Source organism: Passer montanus, unplaced genomic scaffold (genome assembly GCF_014805655.1).
Source record: "Passer montanus isolate IOZ18808 unplaced genomic scaffold, ASM1480565v1 scaffold89, whole genome shotgun sequence".
Lineage (NCBI taxonomy): Eukaryota > Metazoa > Chordata > Aves > Passeriformes > Passeridae > Passer > Passer montanus.
This window is the reverse complement of record NW_024374256.1, coordinates 1,682,813-1,702,762: the sequence shown is the minus strand read 5'-3', so window position 1 is coordinate 1,702,762 and position 19,950 is coordinate 1,682,813. Positions and strand designations below refer to the sequence as shown.

The following is a 19,950-nucleotide window of genomic DNA, read 5'->3' as shown; positions in this document are numbered from 1 at the left end:
CCTGTCCCAGCGCGTCGGGGCTCTGGCAGGGATGTCCCCACCCCTGCCAGCCCAGGCTGCCCCTGTGTCGCTGCTCTTGTGGGTTTTCCTCCTTGGACCCCCACACAGGGGGGTCACCGGCAGGTTTTGGGGAACTCTGGGTTTGTTCAAGGGCTTGGGTCGGGGACTGGGGGACCTTTGAGCGCCTCGTGGAGCAGCCAGCCCTGCGTGGGGCTGCCAACACCCCCGTGCCAGGCACACACAGACCCCCCAGCCCTTCCACGGGCCACAGCTCAGCCCAAGACCCTTTTTGGGGCTGGGGGCACCGAGAGCAGCCAGTGCTGGGGGGCCCCCACCCCGGGGAGGGGGCGAGGTGAGCACCCGGAGCTGCCCAGACATGTGTGCAGGGAGAGACGAGGCAGACGAGAGCAGAGGTGCAGGAGAAGGTTTATTGGAGCACAGAGGCAACACGAGACCCCCTCCCAAAATGGGGGGGCTGCCCAGACCCCCCCTCACCCCGGCCCAGCCCCTCACCTCCTCCTGTTGCTTCTCCAGCCCTCTGGGACAGGGGGTTTGGAGCTGGCACAGGCCAGACTGGACACCCCCCACAAAAAAATGTTAAATATTGGGGGCTGGCAGCTCTCCGGGACAGAGACACCCCCTCTCCCTCTTTTCCCCCTCCCCAAAGCAGAGGATGGGGGAGAGGGAGGGAAGGGCCCTTCCAAAACCACCCCCACTCCCGGTATCCAGGCTGGGGGGGGAAGCTGAGACTCCTGCCCCCAAAACCAACCAAAAAAAAAATTAAAAAAAAAAAAAAACAACAACCAAAAAAAAAAAACCACGAAGAGATGCCGAAGGGTCTGGAGCGGGGCGGGTGGGGCCGGCCCCCGGCTCGGCAGGGCACGCTCAGTTCTTGGGCTCTTCGCCAGCCTCGCCGCCGTCTTCCCCGGCGCACTCGGCTGTCCATAGCGTCAGGTTGTCCCTGAGCAGCTGCATGATGAGGGTGCTGTCCTTGTAGGAGTCTTCGCTGAGCGTGTGCAGGTCGCCCATGGCCTCGTCGAAGGTGGTCTTGGCCAGCGAGATGGCCTGCTCGGGGGCGTTGGCGATCTCGTAGTGGAACACCGAGAAGTTGAGCGCCAGCCCCAGGCGGATGGGGTTCGTGGGCTGCATCTCCTTTTTGCTGATGTCCATGGCCTCTTGGTAGGCCTCCTGGGCCTTCTCTATCGTCGACAGCCGGTCGTCCCCGCTGGCCACCTCGGCCAGGTATCGGAAGTAGTCACCCTTCATCTTCAGGTAGAAGACCTTGCTCTCGGTGTCGCTGTCCTTCTTGATGAGATACTTGTCCAGCAAGCCCAGCACGTTGTTGCAGACGGCGTTGAGCTCCTGCTCCACCTTCTCCCGGTACTCGTTCACCACCTGCGCCTTGTCGTCGCCCTCCTCGGTCTTGTGCTCGATGCTGGAGATGACCCTCCAGGCCGAGCGCTGGCAGCCCACCACGTTCTTGTAGGCCACCGAGAGCAGGTTGCGCTCCTCGTTGGACAGCTCGTCGCCGTGCTCCACCACGGCCTTCATGAAGTCTGCCATGTCCTCGTAGCGCTCAGCCTGCTCGGCCAGCTTGGCCTTCTGCACTTGGTGGTTTCTTGCCATGGCTGGGTCGCGGGCGCTTGGGCGAGCAGCGGGGCCGGGAGCCGTCGGAGCCTCTGCCGAGCGCTGCCGCCGGGATTCGCTTTTGGCTGCGCGTCGGAGCCTCGAGCGAGAGCGGGAGGAGCCAGCCAGCTCCAAGGAGTGTCCTCCTCCTCCTCCTCCTCTGCTTCCTCCCCGCCGAGCGCGGCCTTAAAAGGAAAATCGCGGTGAATCATCGCCCGCGGGCGGCGGGCGCTGGGGAGGGGGCGAGGGGGGCGGCCAACGCCCTGCCCTCCCCGTGGGTGCGGCACCCCTGGGTGCCCCGGGGCTCTCCCCAGAGCCGCCGCCCGCCCCGGCACCGGGAAACGCCCTTCGCCCTGCTGAGAGCGCCGGGGAGGGCGGCGGGGGCTGCGCTGTCCTTTGGGGGGGACGGGGACACGATGGGCTCGTCCCCACCCCGGAGAAATGGGCCACGGGGTGTGGCCGCTCGTAAAAAGGGGTGTCCCCCCCCCCGAAAAAGTCATATCGCTGTCGATTTGAGTACGGGCGGTAATTGCGAGCGCTTGACGGGCGGGTGTTTATTCCCACAGGTGGGGACAGCCAGGCAGGGGCTCAGGGAGGGAGCGTCCCAAAAAGCGGGGCACAGTCAGCCCTCGCCTTTGAGGGGACCCCTCGAAGTGGCCGTGGTGGGAGCAGCGAGGGGAGCCCCCATCCCCATCCCATCCCCATCCCATCCCCATCCCATCCCATCCCATCCCATCCCATCCCATCCCATCCCCATCCCGGGGCTGCCTCTCCGGTGCCCTCCCGTCTCTGCCGCCGTGCCTCGGGAGTTTCACGCTCGCTGCCGGTCGCTCCGGCTCGCTGGCCGTGGGCCGCGGTGCCGATAGCGATCTGAGCCGAGTTTCACTCCGAGCTTGTTGCCACACGCCGGGCGCTGGCGCGGCCCGGCCCGGCCCGGCCTTATCTCCGTGCGGGAGCGTGCGGGAAGGGCAGGGCGGGGCGGGCGGCTCCGGGCCAAGGCCAAAAGGGGCTTGTGATTCTTTCCGTGAGCCCGGCTTTGGTCCTGCCTGCCGACACCCAGAGCCCCCCGAGCCTCGGACCCTGCTGGGGTGGAGGAGGCAGGGAAGCCGTGGGGATGCTTCTCCCAACCACTTCAAGCCCAGGAAAACACCCCCCCCCAGCCTTCACATCACCCCCTCTGCACGCTGGAATTCAGGAGAAAGGGATTCAGGGCCCTTCACCCCTTCCTGGCTGAGCCCCTGGCACACGCTGGGGGTTGGGGTGCCCAGGGTGCCATCGAGGGGCTCCCGTGGCAGCAGCGTGAGGGGGACCAGCCCCACCAAGGTCCCCACAGCCCCTCCATGGTGAGCTGATCCCGAGGGAGCAAGGAACAGGTGAGCAGGAGACCATGGCCTGTCCTCCACCCTCCGCCCAGGACACAAGGCAGACCCACAGAGACCCTCCAAGAACTTCCATCGGGCACAAAACCTGCCCCCCACAGCAGGACTGGGGCCAAAGGGGCACCCCAACCTACCCAACCTGCCAAAATCCACCTCCTTGCCTTGGAAAACCCCCGGCAGGGATCCCCGGGTGGGTTAATCTGAGCTCACACTCCCCCGGGGCAGCAAAGCCATCATTTGGGTTTGGGGTCCCCAGGGCTGGTGAAGGACTCACAGCCTGCCCAGCACCATCCTGCCCCCCCTGCACTTGGGATCCCCCTTGCCCAGCAGGGACACGAGTGGGGCAGGGATGGCTCAGCCTCGGGCTGGTGTCTGGGCCCCCCCAAGCTGCTGCTGAATTTTGGCTGAGAGGAGGCTCAGAGAGGCTCTGCTGCCCTGGTGCCACAGCCAGCAGCGGTGGGTGAAGGGGAGCCCAGCAGATCCCAGCACCACCACCCCAGAGAGCACCCCTGGGTGCCCCAGAGGCCGAAGGGCAGCGCCAGAAGGGGCGTCCCAAACCATTCTGGGGTTCTGCGATCACCCGGGGAGGGGGCAGCCAGTTAAGCCCAGCCCTGGGACGCTGTTCTCCAGCCCCTGAGCCGAGGGCAGGCGTGGGCTGGGCTGGCACAGGCAGAGGATGCTCGTGGCTGTTCCCAGGGCACCGGGACGATGCTCAGAGCCCGTCTAGCCACCCTGCCCAGCCCTGCTGCTCCCCCTGGCTGTGGGGACGCCGCCAGCTCCCAGAACATCAGCGGACGACGCATTTTTCCAAGGGGTGCTCACAGCGCCGCGGGCGCTGCGGGCACTGCCCACTGCTCCTTCCCAGCCTGCAGGAGGGGGCAGAGCCTGGATGGCCGAGACCTGCCCCAGACTGTGCCACAGCCCCGTTTGGGAAGCTGCTGGCTGCCACCCCCAGGGCTGATGGCACAGCACTGCCAGCCCTCGGTGGCTTCCCTGGGCTCTGCTCGGGCCTGCCCAGGCAGGAGCCGTTCACCCGCGGAGCAGAGCCAGACTCCAGAGTACACGAAATAGGAGAAACTTTCATTTTGTTACAAAAGTAAAAGGCATAAACAGACGGTGGATCCTACAGGGCTGGGACAGGCCTGGCTGCTCCACTCGGCTCTCAGCCCAGCGAGGCTGCTCGAGGTGCTGGAGCCCTTTCCCTAAAGCCAGAGCCGCGCTGGGATGAGGCTGGCAGGGGGAGCCGGCCCTGCAGGGATGAACTGACCAGGTACAAATTCCCATCGGGAAAGTCCTCTGGCACACGGACACGGCTTGAGGGGGGTTTGGGGCTGGTGCCCCTGGCTTGGCTCTGGAGAGATCCTGCTCCTTCCAAAATCCCGTTGGGACACCAACCACGACATTCCAGCATCGGGGATGGACAGAAGGACACGGTCCCCGAGTGCCCCCCGGCGGCCCCGGGCACGGCAGGGATGGGATGTGCCTGTGGTTATTTATCTCTCCTGCTCGGGGCTGTATGGCTTTGGGCTCCGAGCCCCCTGCTCGGGGCAGGGAGGGACCGAGGGAGGCGCAGCCCTGGCGAGCAGAGGCACTCGAGGTGGTCGTGGCTGTGGCTGCCCCACGAGAGGCTCCGGCTGCTGCGGCGCTGGATCCGCCCAGAGAGAGGGAGAGGAGAGGGGAGGAAGATAAAAGGAGAGTTAGTGCCAGAAACAGAGGAGCTGAGGAGCTGTGGGAGCAGGGTGGGCATCCAGGCTGGCTGGCAGAGTGGCACCGGGCTGGGCAGAGCGAGGAGGGGGCTCCATCCCTGCCCCGAGGCTCAGGAGCTCGTGGGGGGCTGCAGGGAGGGGACAGGCCCGCAGGTGGCACTCCCAGCCCAAGGTGCCCTGAAGGAACTCACCTTGCTCACAGGAGGAGGAACCGGGTGTTGCAGAGAGGAAAACGGGCAGAGGGGCCAGAGGGGTCACCTGAGCCCCAGAACGGGTCAGGGATGGGGGTCCAGACCTGCCCCAGGGGCCACAGCTCCCTCCAAACACCAAACCTCTCCCTCTCCACCCCGGCCACACGTGTCACAGTGTCCCACAATGTCCCCATGCAGCCCGGGTGGCTCCAGTCCAGCACAAAGCCAGGAAAACCAAACCCTCCTCTTCTGGCAAAGCCTTCAGGAGCGCCCTCAGCCCCAGAGCCCTGGCACCATGCCCCCGTGGCAGTGGGGTTCTGGTGGGATGGATGGATGGATGGATGGATGGATGGATGGATGGATGGATGGATGGATGGATGGATGGATGGATGGATGGGGCAGGGGGTGCCAGCAGAGCTGGGTTTGAGGCAGAGCTGCCATGCAGAGAGGGGTGGCTGCAGAGGTGAAGGTGAAGGGACACTTTCTTACCAGCCAACCCTCAGAAATCAGGGCAAACGTCCGAGGAGGGGCAAGTCCCGTCAGGCTGTGCAGGAAATGGCAAAGTCCTGGCAGGCATCCTCCTGGGGGAGACACCAGAGGTTATGCACCTCACACCTGCCACGGGGCCAGAGGGGCTGGCACAGATGGGGCACAGAGCCCAGCTGGGGAAGGGACACTGAGGTGACAACAGCAGGGAGGGGATGAGCCCCTGCCCGGCCTGGAAATGTGGGACAGAAATTCCCTTTGCTCCAGCAGGAGTCACAGCAGCGTCAGCTGCTGCTCATCCCTCCCAGCAGGAGCTTCCAGGAGTTTCCAGGTGAGGCCTGAGCCTAACAGAGCCCAGCTGGCACCTGGGAGATGCCAAACCCTGGGACACACCTGCCCCCTTCTGTCCTCAAGGAGGAAAATAATCATCCAAGCAGTTAACTCTTTCAAAATAGAATTTTATTGAGTAACAAAGGAAACTGGTTTAAATAAAAACAGGAAGGAGTCTGGCCCCTGGTAACCCCCTCCTCACTGCTCCTCTCCATCCCCCTGGCACAGGCACTTGCAGAGTACAAAGCACGATACTGGTGAGCTCAGGGGGGCTGGGCTGCCCCCCAAAATGTGCTGCCCCTGCCCCAGGTTGAAACTGGTCTGTCTGATCCAAGGAAACCTGCCAGGCAGCTCGGCACTGTGAGCCTCTGCCCTGGTGCCAACGTGCACCGTGCTCCCTGCACAGGACAGAAAATGTTCTACGTAGAAAAAAGTCCTAAAATTGTGCAAAAATATCCAGCAGCTTTGAAGAACACGATTCAAGTATTGCTACGAGGTTTGTGCTCTGCCTTCACCCCAGGGACACAGAGCTGGCTGCCTGGGTGCAGAGGGATGCTCATGGATGAGAGCTGGAATGGCTCCCAGGGCACTGGGGACAGCCCTGGGGACACTCTGCTGCTCAGAAACCCAAACCAAGAGCACACCCCGAGCACCCCTCACTGCTTCCCAGCTGGGAATGGTGTGACCCTCAGGAATTCACACTCTTCTGCTGCCTTTTGGTCTCCCACAGACAGGACACAATCCTGGGAAGCTCCAGCTCCCAAACCTGACCCCTGCAGCCTTGTGACCTGCATCTCCTGAGAGTCACAGAGCACAGAGTTTCTTCTTCCCTGCTAGATGAGGGTCCCCTGACTCGTGTCCTTGCTGCAAAACGTGTCTGACCAACTGGCAGGGCCAAAACACAGCCTCAGCCAGGAAACAGGATCAGCAGGGGTCACCCAGGACATCCTGAGTCCTCCCAGCTCACCCAGGCACAGCAGCTTCTGCAGAGGGGAAGCAGCTGCAGCCTGAGAGCCACAACAGCCCTGCCAGGTGGCCCAGGGGAACAGGGTGTGTTGATGGAGCTAGCAGGGACACCAGGGAGGTGACACCTCCTCCAGGCCCAGCCCCAAGTGGGAATCATCTGCCAGTGCCCAGCTCCCAGCCTTGGCCCATCTCATTCCCAGCAGGAATCACAGCAATGCCCTGGAGCTCAGGGGTCTGGGGACTCCTGGGGACCCCCTGCTTCCAGCACGAGTCCAAGGGTCCCACAAGCTGTTGGGCTCTGTCAGGCAACACCCCTGACAGGCCACATCACAGTGAAACAAATAAACAAAAAAGTAATAAATAAATGTAAAAAAAAGAAGGCAACGCATGGCTCGAGTCTTTGGCAGCTCAGGGCTGTCCCTCCTGAGGCCAGGGGTGTCACAGGGGAAGGTACTGGCTGGAGCAAGGTGCAGGCACAGCAGGCACTGGGAACATCACAGCACTGCTAGGGAATGCCTCCTACCATGCTGCTGTCAGTTTTGGCTCCAAGGGAAGGGATTTCACTCTTGGGACTGGACGGGGTCCCCGTATCTGGCTGGATAAATCCTCTTCTGTCTATCAAGCTGGAAAACAGGAAGGGAAGAGCAGTTCAGGGAACAAAGGCTGAAGCTGGGAGCTCACAGGCCACAGGGAAGGCTCCTCTCCCAGGAGCTGCAGAGCACAGCACAGGCAGGATGCTGGAGCAGAGGATTCCTGCCCAGCACATGAGCCACAGACCCCTCCCATGAGCCACAGACCCCTCTCATGAGCCACAGACCCCTCCCATGAGCCACAGACCCCCCTCCCATGAGCCACAGGCCCCTCCCATGAGCCACAGACCCCTCCAATGAGCCAGACCCCCCTCCCATGAGCCACAGACCCCTTCCATGAGCCACAGACCCCCCCCTCCCTTGAGCCACAGACCCCCCCTCACTTGAGCCACAGACCCCTCCTCACTTGAGCCACAGACCCCTCCCTTGAGCCTTTCTCTGCAGAGTGGGAATTTCCTGCCCCCATGAGAGCAGGTGTTTGTGCTGCCATGGCCCGTGACAGATCTGTCCTTGCCAAGGCTCCTCTCCCACAGCAGGAGGCAGTTCCCAGTGCCTGCAGGCCAGGGGCTCTCACCTGGGATGGAATGGTCCACACAGCACTGCACAGCAGTTTGTGAGGATGCTTTTATGGCTGTAGGGATTGGCAAACTCTGAGCCCCTCTTGTTGGACCAGGAGCCTTTGATCTGAAAGGGATGGACAGAGATTAGGAGGGGAAGGATGGAGAGCAGACAGTGGCACAACAGTGGATCCTTGCAGGGGTGGAAGGCTTGTCCCAGAGCAGGGGGAGGACACCTGCAGGCACAAGCAGCCACGTGCTGCCTCTGCTGAGGTGCAGCCCTGCAGCTGCAGAGCTCCCAAGCTGTGCCCTCCCCGTGGGAGGAGGACAATGTCACTGTCACTGCTGTCACCCTGTCCTCCTGCTGCCCTCGTGGTCTCTCTCTGTCCCTGGCACCCATCAGAGCAGGCTCCTGTCCCTCAGGCTGCACAAACAGCGAGGGGATTCCCAGCCCAGGGCTCCTCCTGCCCCAGCTCTGCTCCGAAACTGGCTGTGGCACAGGGGGTGGGCAGCTGCCACAGCTGCCTCAGGCTGCACGCAGCCAGCACCAGCACCTCCACCAGCACATTTCCTCCTCCTGTTCAACTGCCTCTCCCCAGCTGCAGCACGAGGCTGGGGTACAGACTGTGAGCTTCACTCACACAGCCCTGAGCAGCTCTGCCACACCTCTGAGTGTAAGGTGGAGGAGAAAAGGGAAAAAGCAAAACCAAAAGGGATGCAAACACACTTTCTGCAGTGCTGGGAGCTCCCAGCAAGGATTACAGGTACTTCTGGCCAGAAGGGCGAATTTTGATTCTGAGGATCAGACAGATCCTGCTTTTCCATACAATCTGCCCCACTCAGGGCACTCATTTGGTCCTTGGAGCCTGTGCACACCCCAGATTTAAAGGTAAATCTCATCAGATGTCTGTACATTGTTTGCTAATTAGAGATGAGGAACTGCCAGACACAAAGGGACTGGCCCAGGGTCTCAGAGGAAACCCGTGGTTACACAGGATGCTGAATTCAGATCACTAAGCTCACACCCAAATACTCCCCTGGGCCAGCCTTCCTTTTTTAATCTCACAACTCCTAATTTTAAGCGAGGCCACAAACAGACTGGAAAAAACCCTCACGTGATGGTTCTAACTCAGCCACCTGAAAGTGCAGCCGTGGGCACAGGCTGGGTGCTCTGCACTGGGCTATCACAGGCAGTGAAACACTGCACTGAGGCAGCCAAGAATGCCCTGAAAACTGCTCAGGAGGGGTGGTGGGCAGCCTGGCAGCAGGACAAGCATGCAGGTACTTACATCTTCGTTTGTCGTCAGGTTGGAGGCGACTAAGTAAGTGTGAAAACCTGAGAGGCCCAAAATGGACCAGACTGAGAAAAAACAAATCACCAGCTCCAGCACAGTGAAACGGAAGTCAAGGAAGTTTCAGTGAACAAAATCATCCCACAAGGAGAGGCAGAGGACTGTCTGGGGAGGTTTGGGCAAGCTTCCCATTCCCCCAGCTGGTTTGCAGGGATCCACCAAGGCACAGCCTGCTCCAGCTCGTCCCTTTCCACCAGAACCTGCAAACTGGGAAACAACCCACCCCCAGTCCCAGGCAGCCAGGGGACTAAATTAATTTGGGGAAGGGATGCCAGGGTGACCTGCAAAGAGATCCTGGCCCCTCTCTGTCAGTGATTAGTGGTGCTGGGCACCCTGAGCAGCTGCTGCCAGCAGAAGGATATCTCGCAGGGGTTGTCTTCAGAGTGGCCAGGAACCCATCCCTCTGAGAGCCTGCAAAGCAAAAGAGAACAAGGAATGGCAGCCCAGCCCCTCCAGCCAGAACTCCAGCCCCAACTCCAGCCCTGTGAGCCCTGTGGATCTGTCTGTCTGCCTGAGGAACACCTGCAGTCTGGGATGCTGCAGGAATGTCAGTGCAGGCTCCAGGAGATTTGGGGCTGGTGGGAAGTCACCTTCCCTGCCAGGGTAGGGTGGATGCACCAGCAGCTCACCTGCTCTGGGGGAGCAAATCCCAGCCCCCAAAGCCCCTGTGCAGCGAGGTGAAGGCAGAGCTGAGGTGAAGGCAGAGCTGAGGTGAAGGCAGAGCTGTGGGACCCTTTAATCCCTGGTGTAACCCCACAGACCCTTCCCCTGCTGGGTCCCAGGGGGGCAGGGACCCAGAGCTGAGCTGGAGCAGCACAGCCCCCGGGCAGGACTTACGCAGGGTGAGGTGGGTGACGACGCAGGCGAAGATGAAGGCGGTGAGGAAGGACAGGGACAGGATGAAGGCGTAGAAGTAGCGGTAGTTGCGCTTGCCCACGCAGTTGCCCACCCAGGGGCAGTGGTGATCGAATCTCTCTGCAAGAAAGGCTCGAGGTGAGGTGTGCCACCTCACAGCCAGCATGGAGCAGACTGTGCTCAGCCCCCCAAAGCCATCGGCCACGAGGGCAGACCCTCTGCAGCAGTGCAGAAGCACGAAGTTTCCATGGTGCCTGGCTGCACACAGTGAGGAGCCTGCAGCAAACCTTGTGTTTGTGGAGGTCTGCACTGCATTTTACAGAACCCTCCTTCCAAAGCCAGGGAAAACAGAGCCATGGAGTTTTGGATATGCTGCCCCTTGTCCTGAGCCACTGCTCTAGTGCTGCTTTCAATTTAAATGAAAAGGAGATAGACCATGCAGTATCCTGTTTTATAATCCTTCAGGAGAAGCAAAAAGCAATCTGTCCAGGAACACAAGTGACAGGATCAGTGACAGGACCAGAGGGAATGGCTGGAGCTGTGTCAGGGCAGGGCCAGGCTGGATATTGGGACAAGATTCTTCCCCCAGAGGGTGCTGGCACTGCCCAGGCTCCCCAGGGAATGCTCCCAGCCCTGAGGCTGCCAGAGCTCCGGAAGAGTTTGGACAGCGCTGCCAGGGATGCCCAGGGTGGGGTTGCTGGGGGGGCTGTGCAGGGCCAGGGGCTGGATCAGTGATCCCTGTGGGTCCCTCCCAGCTGAGGACAGCGTGGTCATTGGCCAGCTCTCCCCCAGCCCTGCTCACCCACGCAGTTGTCGCAGACGCTGCAGTGCGAGGTGCGCGGCGGCCGGAACATCTTGCAGGTGTAGCAGTACTTGAGCTTCACCACATACTTGTTGATCACCACCTCCATGGTGCGGGCTGGGGGACGGTACGTGGAGCTGCCCATGCTGTCTGCAGGGACAAGGAGGGACACTCACACCCCTGTGCCACCCCCAGCTGCGGCAGGGGCTGGCACACGCTTTAACAGAACACAGGACAGGATTTGTAGCAGGGTAGGCAGCCAAGAGCTCCAGTCAGCTCCTCACGTTATTTATGGCCTGTCTTTGTTCAGTGGTGATGCTGCTGGGATGCCAAGAGGAAGCAGTGAGTGCCCAGTGCTGTGGAGTGTCAAGTAATTCACAAACAGTGAGTGTGAAGCAGCAGCCCAGGAACACCAGCTCATGTCTGGGTGTCCAGCAGGTCACAGCAGGCAGCCTGGCTGTGAAGGCACGTGTGGCTCTGCCACAGGAGCATCCCTGCCACTGCCAGCACACAGCCTGTCACCCCACAGCAGCAGCACTCCCAGCCTGCAGGGACTCGCCTCCATCACTGTGGGGAAGGACAGCAGCAGGTCTCAGGTGCTCCAGTAGATTTCCTGGAATTTGACATGTTTGTGTTCGTAGCACAAGAGGATTCTTCCTCCTCCAGGTTTAAACTGAGGGTTTTTAGAGGCACTGCAAGTTACATCTCTGTGTGCTGGCACTCCCTTATTCCCTGGGGGCTGGAGACTGTTCCTGTACGTAGCAATAGCTGGAAACCCCTGGTACCATGTTTGCAATTTTGGGGGTTATTCCTTTTAGTCACTCCCAAAAAAGTACCTTTCCAACTGTGAGGAATTCTTTGAAAATAGTGATGCTACAGTGAGCATGTTAAGAGGATAGTAAGTGGATTATATTAGCAGTAACAGCTGGCACATCAGGCAGCATCTGCAGCCAGATTACTGCTTTAGGCCCTTATAAATAGAAACATGGATCACCACTCTGGGGATATTTAAAAACCATTTTTAAAGGCAGATGTAGAATTACTGCCTTGCATCTGTCTTCAGCAGGACAGATTTAAGCTGTCTCACGTCAGCTTTGCTAAAGCATCTGCTCCAACCTGTCACATCAACGAGGTCCTTGGCTCCTGGATGCAAACACCTCCTTGGCTGTCCCCAAACCAGCGTGACAGAGCAGTTTTTAGAAGAGGACAAACATCAGCCCACTCTAAAGAACAACTTGCAGCACAGCAGGCTCAATGGCACTATCAAAAAGCATTAATTATCCTTCAACTCTGCTGCCTGGGAAAGCACTGGGACTGAACAGGAGCAAAAAGCACCTGAGCTGCTCTGCAGATCCTCTCTGAGGCCCTGCCTGCTGTGCCAGAGGAGCTTGTTGTACCTCTCATCACGACTGGTAAACACTCTCAAGCCTCACAATCTGATACTCTCGATTTTTCTCCCCCCCTGGACAAACCTAAAGGAGCCAAGACCCAAAGAAGGGGCCTCACTGAGCCTGGAAGCTGCACAGACACAGAGCTAAAACCAGGAGAGGGACCAGAGCTCTCACCAATTCGCTTCTCCAGGTCTGCAGCCTCGCTGGGGGTGGCTCTGGGCAGGATTCCTGGGTCCCTGAAGCTTGTCTGGAGCAGGCAGCTGATGACAAAGAAGAAGAGGACGGCAGCAATGATGGGGATGGCCAGGGTCAGGTGACTGGCAAGGAAGGGGCAGCTGTTGAAAGATAAATAAAATGGAATTGTTATCAATCATTGCACAGACCCGCTGGCAGCTGGGACACCACACCACGACCTGCCACGGGGTAATGGGCTCAGCAGCCAAGCTGGGGCTGTTCCTGCAGAATGGGACTGCTGTGATCACACCCCACGCCAGGGCAGCTCCGTTACCCACGGGCAGCAGCTGAGGACAGCAGAGGACACAGCCCTGCACACACAGAGCCACTGCCCCCTCCTGCAGAGGGGATCAGCACCCAGAGCCAGCACAGGATGGGCTGCCCCAGCCCTGAGGGCTGCAGGCAGTGCTCAGGCACTGCAGCACTCGGAGAGGATTAAGCAACTTTTGTTTCACCTCCCCAGCTCAGCTGTCCAGAACAAAGCACCCACCAAGCAACAAAACCCCTTCAGTCCAAGCCTGAGCCCCTCAGTCATTGACAGAAAGGTCTGTGAAAGGAGAGATGTGAGCTTGTCAGTCCTTTCCTGAGAGAACCTCCAGAGCCCACCATGCCCCACTAGGGAACAAGAAATCACAGGAATGACAGAAACCCCAAAAAGGTTTGGTTTGGACCTTAAAGATCATCCCACCCCTGCCATGGGAAGAGCACCTTCCACTGTCCCAGGCTGCTCCAAGCCCTGTCCAGCCTGGCCTTGGACACTTCCAGGGATGGGGCAGACCCAGCTGCTCTGGGCACCCTGTGCCAGGTTCTCCCACAGAAACCACGAAATACACAGACAAGATGCATTTGCTGTACACCCGGCAAACTGGAGCCTGTGCAACAGAGGCATCTTGCTAAAATAACAACTTGGGAGAGCCCCAGGGCATCTTCAAGCACGAGAGAGTGACTCGGCAAGAAGGGAGGCAGAGCAGATGTCCCGTGTGCTCTGCCTGGCCACACAAAGCCTGCACTGTGCCGAGCTGAGCAGCCCCCGACCTGGCAGAGAGCTGCCAGGGCACGGATGGTGCTGAGAAAGGGGTTTTTCCATCGGGATGCCGTGCCTGCTTCCCGCAGCTGCCTGTCCCTTTCAGCTCATCTGACTTCTCAGAGCCTCTAATCCGATCAAGCACTTTCATCTCGCCACCAGCAGGCTCGGGCAGCTTTTCTCCGAGACTCGCAGGGATAACGCCGTGATCCAAAGGCAGGAGTGGGCCCCTGCTCCAGGGAAAAGCGGCTCCCATCCCTCCCGGGACAGAGAGGGAGGCAGGACAGCAGAACCCTGCAGGTGTCAGGAAGCCAGGGCGCTCCTTCCCCAGCTCCCCAGGGCAGCACAGGGCACACCGGGATGCTCCTGGCTCTCCCCTCCCTCAGGCGGCAGGAGCAGGGAGCTTCCCTGGACCAGCTTCCAAAGGAAAAGGGACTGGGGAGACGCAGCTCCCAATTCCCCAGACTCTGCTGCACAACGGGGGCCGAGCTCCAGTGCCGACCCTCGAGGTGGGACCCCAAAGGGTTTCCACATTTAGAACAAACACTGCTCCTAGATCCCAGTGGTGGACAAAGCCCACGAGCCTTGGGGGCTTTCTGGATGCAATTTTGGGCCAATTCTCTTCTTGGGAGCAAAAGGAGAAACCTGGGGGCTGTATTTAGAGGCCAGGGGGGCATCCTAAACCCCTTCCTGGGGCCAGACTGAGCAAACACGGCGCAGAACGACCCCTTCCCCCATAACCACAGCTGGGCACAGGTGAGGAGGCAGTGATGCCTGCAGAGGGGGTCTGGGGGAAAGGGCTCGGGGGGCAGGCCAGCGGGGATCCCGGGGGAAGGTGACCCGCAGCCCGCCTCCCTCCCAGCCCGGGGCCAGCGAGGGATGCCAGCCAGCCCCAAAGGCAGGCCTGAAGCGGGGGGACAAGCAGCCGCGAGGGGAGGCCCCGCGGCGCGGAGCCCGAGCCCGCCGGGCCCAGACTCACTCGAAGGCGAAGAAGAGGCCGCTGGTGGCCAGGATGAGGCCGAGCGTGAGGGCGAAGACGCCGCTGTGCCGCGCCAGCATGAGGCGGCCGCCGCAGTAGAAGCGGTTGCGGCCCGGGAACACCTCCCACTTCCTGCGGGGCCGCCGCGCCGCTCCGGCCCGCGGGGCAGCGCCCCCTGCCGGCCCCGCCGCCACACCGGCAGCGCAGCGCGCCCGCCCCGGCACCGATCGCGCCCCCGGAACCCGTGACCCCCACCCCGACCCTGCCCCGGCCCGGCGGAGCGGGCTGAGCCGCCTCTCCGGTTACTTTCAGGTGTTTATTGGGGCGGTGCATGTGCCCACGCAGCGCCCGCCACCCCCGCCGTGCCCCCTGCCCAGCCCGGCTCGGAGCCTGGGATCGGGACCGTGGAAAAGGAACCGGAACGGTCTGAACGGCTCAGGGCAGCTGGACCCTCCCGCCGTGCCCACAGCACATCCCAGGGAATGCCCAAATCCATCGCAGCATCCTGCCACCAACCCGCGCCTGCCGTAGGAGATGCAGGAACCCAGGTGCATTCCCCACCCCAGGCAGGGGATGGGGATTTTGGCCGTCAGCAATGCCAGCCAGCGGGGCGGGATGCTGCAGCATCACACCACAGAGAACATCCCGCCCGGGACACGGTAAGGGAGGAGTGACACCTTTGTCACTGCGGCGTCACCACAGCCACCTCAGGATTTCGGAGCGGCGAGTTTCAGTTCTGAGCAGAGCTCCTGCCCCACGGCTGGCCCGTGCCAGCACAGCCCGCTACGTCCACGGGAGGAAGTTGCAGTGCAGGATCAGCCCCAGCAGCCAGTAGCCCAGGAAGAAGCCCAGGATGCTCTTGCTGAGGGGGGTAATCGATCGCCAGTTCAGCAGCAGCCTCACCACGGGGTTGTCCGAGGTCCCCTTCCCACAGGAACTGTGAGATTTACCCGGAACAGGCTCCCCAGAGGTTGGATTGTCAGTCCCTGTGCTCCAGAGTAAAGGTTCATGTTCCTGAAGCAGGTGAGCTGCGAACCAGTACAGGATGGGAGAGGAGGAGCCAAGGAAGCGGGTCAGCACCTGGGGACAGACAACAGGCAGAGCAGAAATCACCCAAACTGCTGTGCTGTCACCACCCCAGCCCCACAAGGAATCCCCCCTGTCCCACCTGCACGTGCATGCAGAAGAACCCGAACACCAGCAGGGCCGTGCTGTGGACCACGTACACGAAGGCAGCAGGGCCACAAAATCCATCTCTTGGCTTTCCCCTCTCGTCACCCTTGCTCCTCTCCAGCCCAAGAGTCAGGCAGTGCCGGGGGTTTGTGCTGACGTAGGTCCAGGCAGCCCATGAGCCCAGAAGGGTGACAGGCAGAGCAAGCAGGAAATTTGGGACCTGTCTGAACTCAAAGTACCTCAGGAAGCCCACGTTCCAGTACGTGTCTTGGATGTAGGAATAGACCAGAGGGAAGCGCTGGGAGCACCAGGGGGGCCTGGCTGCACCCACGCCTGCCACACGATAGCCCTTGTCCCGTGCCAGCTGCAGCAGCGGCTCGGGAACGCTCTGGCCCAGACCCGTGCCAGGCTGGCAGAACCTCAGGTAGGCGTAGTACTGAAACAAGGCAAAAGGCAGGCAAATCCCGGCACACGTCAGCACTGCCGAAGTCACCAGGCCGAGCGCTCGCTTCCACAAGCAGGGCAGCTTGCAGGGGGACGCCGCCGTGCCCTGCAGCTGCAGCGCGAAGCGCCTGCCGCGCGCGTAGAGGAAGAAGCCGGCGTTGAGCAGCCCGTTGGCCCGCGCCCCGGCCGCCAGCCCGAAGAGCAGCCCGCTGAGCCGGCCGTGCCCCTTCTCCAGCTGCCACATGGCGCTGAAGGCCAGCAGGGCGAAGGCGCTCTCCGAGTAGGCCGCGGCCATGAAGACGCCGGCCGGGCTGACGGAGAAGAGCAGCGCAGCCACGAAGGCCTGGCGAGGCCGGCGCAGCACGGCCCGGCCCAGCGCCAGCAGCGCCGCGGCCGCCAGCGCCGACAGCAGCGCGTTCAGCAGCGCGGCCGCCAGCAGCAGCCGGCTGCGGGGCTGCAGCTGCAGCGGCCACGGCAGCAGCGCGGCCAGCAGCCGCAGCGCCAGCGGGAAGAGCGGCAGGAAGGCGCAGTTGTGCTCCAGCAGGTAGCCGCGCTCGGCGATGAAGAGGAAGTGCTCGGCGTCCCAGCGGCCCAGCCCGCCCAGCAGCCGCTCCACCAGCGCGTCCCACGGGCCCCGCGGGCCCGAGCGCGGCGGGGAGAAGGCGTCGGCGGCGTGGTCCGGGATCAGCAGGTTAAACACGGCCTGTAAAACAAGAGAGGGCTGCAGGCTGGCGGAGATGCTCCGGTACCCAGAGCTCCAGCAAGGGGTGAGGGTGGCACCGAGGCCGGAGCCCAAGATGCCCACGAGGCTGTGAAAAGGTGCAGACGCAACCTTTTGGGGTATTTAACGCCCTGGGATCCAGCATGGATCCCTGCAGAACTGGCCAGGGAAAGCTGCTCATGGCTGTGACTGGGCTCTGTGCTGGCTGCCACAGCCAAGCTCTCCCATGCTCAGAGCAGGATGTCTCTGGAAATAAGGCTTGGGAGGAACATACAGGAGGAGATTATTGTTCCTTTTCTGTGAATAAACACACTTTGTGCCAAAGCAGCCTCTTGCAGCAGCCGCGTGAAAACACAACAAGTCACAAGGAAATTAAAGCAATTTTACTTAACAGCAACCTGTAAGTAAAACCCCTGGCTGCAGACGGTCTGTTGGCTCTCCAGAGAGGATGATTTCCCCATCGTGCAGAACCAGCTCATGGATCTCAGGGGTAGTGGGAGCAGCAAAACCCAGCAGAGCCTCCCTGGCCCCCAGACTTGCCTGCAGCAGCAGCGCCAGGGCCCGGCAGCGCAGGGCAAAGCACACGACCTCTCGGAGCTGGGGGTCTGCCCTGCTCCACAGCTCCATCCCACACCCAGCAACTGCCTCAGGAGATCGCCGGTGCCAGGGGAATTCTCCTTCCACTTTGGGAAACCTGGGTTGGCAAACACAGAGGACAAAGAAAGGGATTTCGGGCTTCAGCCTCATTTGTGAATTTTACGCCTTTATTTACTGTCAGGCACTTGAAAGGTGCAAGTCTGTGTGAACAAGAAAGTGGCTTATGGAACAGATCACGGATCTGGGAGATGATGCAGAAACCTCTGTGATACTGTTCCTAAAAAAAAAATCCCTGACTCGTTAACCTTGGCCAAGACACTGAGGGAGAGAGGCTATGGTTCTCTGCCCCCCCTCCCTGGGCAGGGTAAATCCCTGGAGCAGACAGGCTGCTCGGCTGCCTCAGCAGGAGCTCCAGCAGCTGGAGCCAAGCATCCTCACACACATCCAGTGCCAACGCCGTGAATGGGATCAAAGCCTCTTTTTCTTGGAATGGAGACAGAATTCCTGTGGACTCTGAGCCTAACCCCCGTGTAAGCAGTTGCTGAGAGGGGCTGCCAGGAGCTCCCTCCTCTCTCCTGTTCTGTGTTTGCCCCTGGGAAGCCAGGAATGGATTTACTCAGCTGGCTCCTGCCAGAGCAGGGTGGAAGTCAGGCACACAGCACAGGCAGGACACAAACTCTGTGCCACTCCACCCTCAACACCTGCAATTCTCCAGTATTTTGGCAAAGCTCCTGGCACCTGCCTGCCGGGCACGTTCTGAATCCACCCGTCCACCTCCTCCCTGCAAACCTCTCCTGAGGGATTTCAGCCTCTTTTGGAGCCTCCCCAGTTCATGTCCTGAGGGCTGTGGTGCCCAGCTCTGATCCCCTGGCCCCGAGCCACAGCAGGCAGGCAGGATCTGCTGTGCAGCTCTTGAAGATAAAACATTTCTTCCGTTGGTTCCCCAGCCACCAACTGCTTTTCAGTTAGAGAAACACACAGCCCACAGCTCTCGCTGGGTCCCAGTGACACCACATCCTGCCCTTCTGTCTGCTCCAGCACTCTGTAACACGCAGAGATCCCCAAATCCATCGCTCCACAACCTAAAATCACTGTGCCATTGTGCAGAAAAAACCCTGCCAGGCTGAAACTGCACCAGAGGGCAGAGAGCATATCATCAGCAAGGCAAAAACCAAGATCCAGACTGGCTCACTGACAAGTTCAATCCCCAGCCACAGGGCTATGCTTCCTATTTAACCACAAATAAAAGTTTTGGGGTTGCTCCTATTCTCCTTGTGCTCCCCAGCACTCCCAAAGTAACTGGTGGGAGGCACATTCTCCTGCACCACGAAGCTGTGACGTTATTTTAAGCAAGGGGACACTTCAACCCAGCTGTAAACTCTTTTAAAGCACATTCACAGCTGCAAATCCTATTAAAGCACAGCGGCAAAAATTGTCCTGGCACTTTAAATATAGTTTTTTTTCAAAAAGCAGAGAAAAAGCCTCGCCTGGATGTGCCAAGAGAGCTCAAAGCAAACAGCTTTAAAAAGCCTGCTCCTGTCACGACGCAGCACACCTTGTGACAGAGCAAAGCCTTCAAAAGAGCTGCAGCCCACAAGCCCCGTTTGGATCCAGAAGGCAGCGTCGGGAATGGCTCAGCCCCAAAAATCCTGTGGGAAAGAGCACCTGCACGAACACAAAAAGGAGAGGGAGAAGGGCGTTGAAAACATTCCAGCAGGAAAAGACGCGAAGTCTGAATTAAAGACGCTTTCCTCTCTGTGTTCTGCGCTTCCCTCGGCTCTCAGCTGTGAATCACAGTTTGGAAGCGGCGCTGAGAGCGGGACGCGGGCAGGGACGGGGCAGAGGCTGGTGAAGGAGGACGGGAGCGGCAGTGCAGGGCAGGGACCAGCCGGTGGCAGCAGCCGCTCGCCACAACACCCCCGCCACGGCCGGCAGCTCAGGGTGCTGCTCCAGCCTGCGTCCCAGCAGGGTCTGGCCTCTCCAGCCCGCCGTGAGACGCTCCAGACACGTTTTAAAAGCCCTTCTAACCAGGATGCCAAAGGACCGCGGCAGGATTTTGGAAATGCTGTTTGTTCCCGCGGGCGCTCCCGGCCATCCCTCCTGCCCGGTGCTGCTCCGGAGGCCGCGGTTGCGGCAGTGCTTCCCGCGGCTCCGGATCCCGGCGGGAGCGGTTCTGACAAAACCCAGAGGGGTGTTCAAAGCCCACGGGGGTGAAGCGCACCTGCTCGGGATCGGAACCCGGCTGGGCCGGGCTGCGGCTCCGGCAGGGCACGGGCACCGGGCAGCCCGGGGCCGGTTCCGCCGCTCTCCTCTGCGGTCCCGGGCGGCTCCGGGAGCGGCGGCCGGGCACGGAGGGGCCCACGGGGCGCTCCCGGCTGCCTCCAGCCGCTGCCCGGGGACACGAACCCCGCCCGAGCCCGCGCCTGGCCCGGCCCGCCCGGCTGGGCCCCTCAGGCCTCACCGTGCGGCTCCCGGGCCGAGGGCGGCGGGGATATCCCGGCTCCAGTCCCGGGGAGCTCCTGGCTCCCCACCCAGCCGGGTGCCGAT

General features: G+C 61.0%; 3 protein-coding genes across 13 annotated transcripts in view; all 3 read right to left on the bottom strand.

The window, feature by feature from the left end:
• Positions 1 to 481: 481 nt before the first annotated feature.
• On the bottom strand, positions 482 to 2,304 carry SFN (stratifin). The gene has a single exon (XM_039733661.1). It carries the CDS (start codon positions 1,624 to 1,626, stop codon positions 886 to 888), a length of 741 nt encoding a protein of 246 aa, XP_039589595.1. The 5' UTR covers positions 1,627 to 2,304; the 3' UTR covers positions 482 to 885.
• A 1,743-nt stretch (positions 2,305 to 4,047) lies between these two features.
• On the bottom strand, positions 4,048 to 14,632 carry ZDHHC18 (zinc finger DHHC-type palmitoyltransferase 18). 5 transcript variants are annotated; one of them, XM_039733657.1, is made up of 11 exons: positions 14,469 to 14,632; positions 12,406 to 12,566; positions 11,400 to 11,453; positions 10,841 to 10,990; positions 10,021 to 10,158; positions 9,546 to 9,594; positions 9,121 to 9,223; positions 7,849 to 7,958; positions 7,208 to 7,307; positions 5,392 to 5,483; positions 4,048 to 4,660 (listed from the first exon to the last, which is right to left on the bottom strand). In XM_039733657.1, exons 1-10 carry the CDS (start codon positions 14,546 to 14,548, stop codon positions 5,442 to 5,444), a joined length of 987 nt encoding a protein of 328 aa, XP_039589591.1. In that variant the 5' UTR covers positions 14,549 to 14,632; the 3' UTR covers positions 4,048 to 4,660; positions 5,392 to 5,441. The 5 variants fall into 5 exon arrangements, with proteins under 5 accessions (XP_039589591.1, XP_039589592.1, XP_039589590.1 ...); XM_039733658.1 differs by having other exon boundaries at positions 4,048 to 4,656; XM_039733656.1 differs by having other exon boundaries at positions 4,048 to 4,650.
• Positions 14,633 to 14,770: 138 nt separating this feature from the next.
• The window catches only part of PIGV (phosphatidylinositol glycan anchor biosynthesis class V), a 5,233-nt gene continuing 53 nt past the window's right edge, over positions 14,771 to 19,950 (bottom strand). The window contains exons 1-5 of one of the 7 annotated variants that reach the window (XM_039733655.1): positions 18,959 to 19,950; positions 17,347 to 17,500; positions 15,637 to 16,788; positions 15,419 to 15,548; positions 14,771 to 15,330 (exon numbers count right to left, since the gene is read on the bottom strand). The exon at positions 18,959 to 19,950 is cut by the window's right edge and continues 53 nt beyond it. In XM_039733655.1, the coding sequence (XP_039589589.1) occupies positions 15,284 to 15,330; positions 15,419 to 15,548; positions 15,637 to 16,788; positions 17,347 to 17,433 (1,416 nt within the window). In that variant the 5' untranslated portion in view covers positions 17,434 to 17,500; positions 18,959 to 19,950 and the 3' untranslated portion in view covers positions 14,771 to 15,283. Of the gene's footprint in view, positions 15,549 to 15,636; positions 16,789 to 17,346; positions 17,501 to 18,956 lie in introns of all 7 variants that reach the window. The other 6 variants (XM_039733649.1, XM_039733651.1, XM_039733652.1 and 3 more) reach the window with 6 other exon arrangements.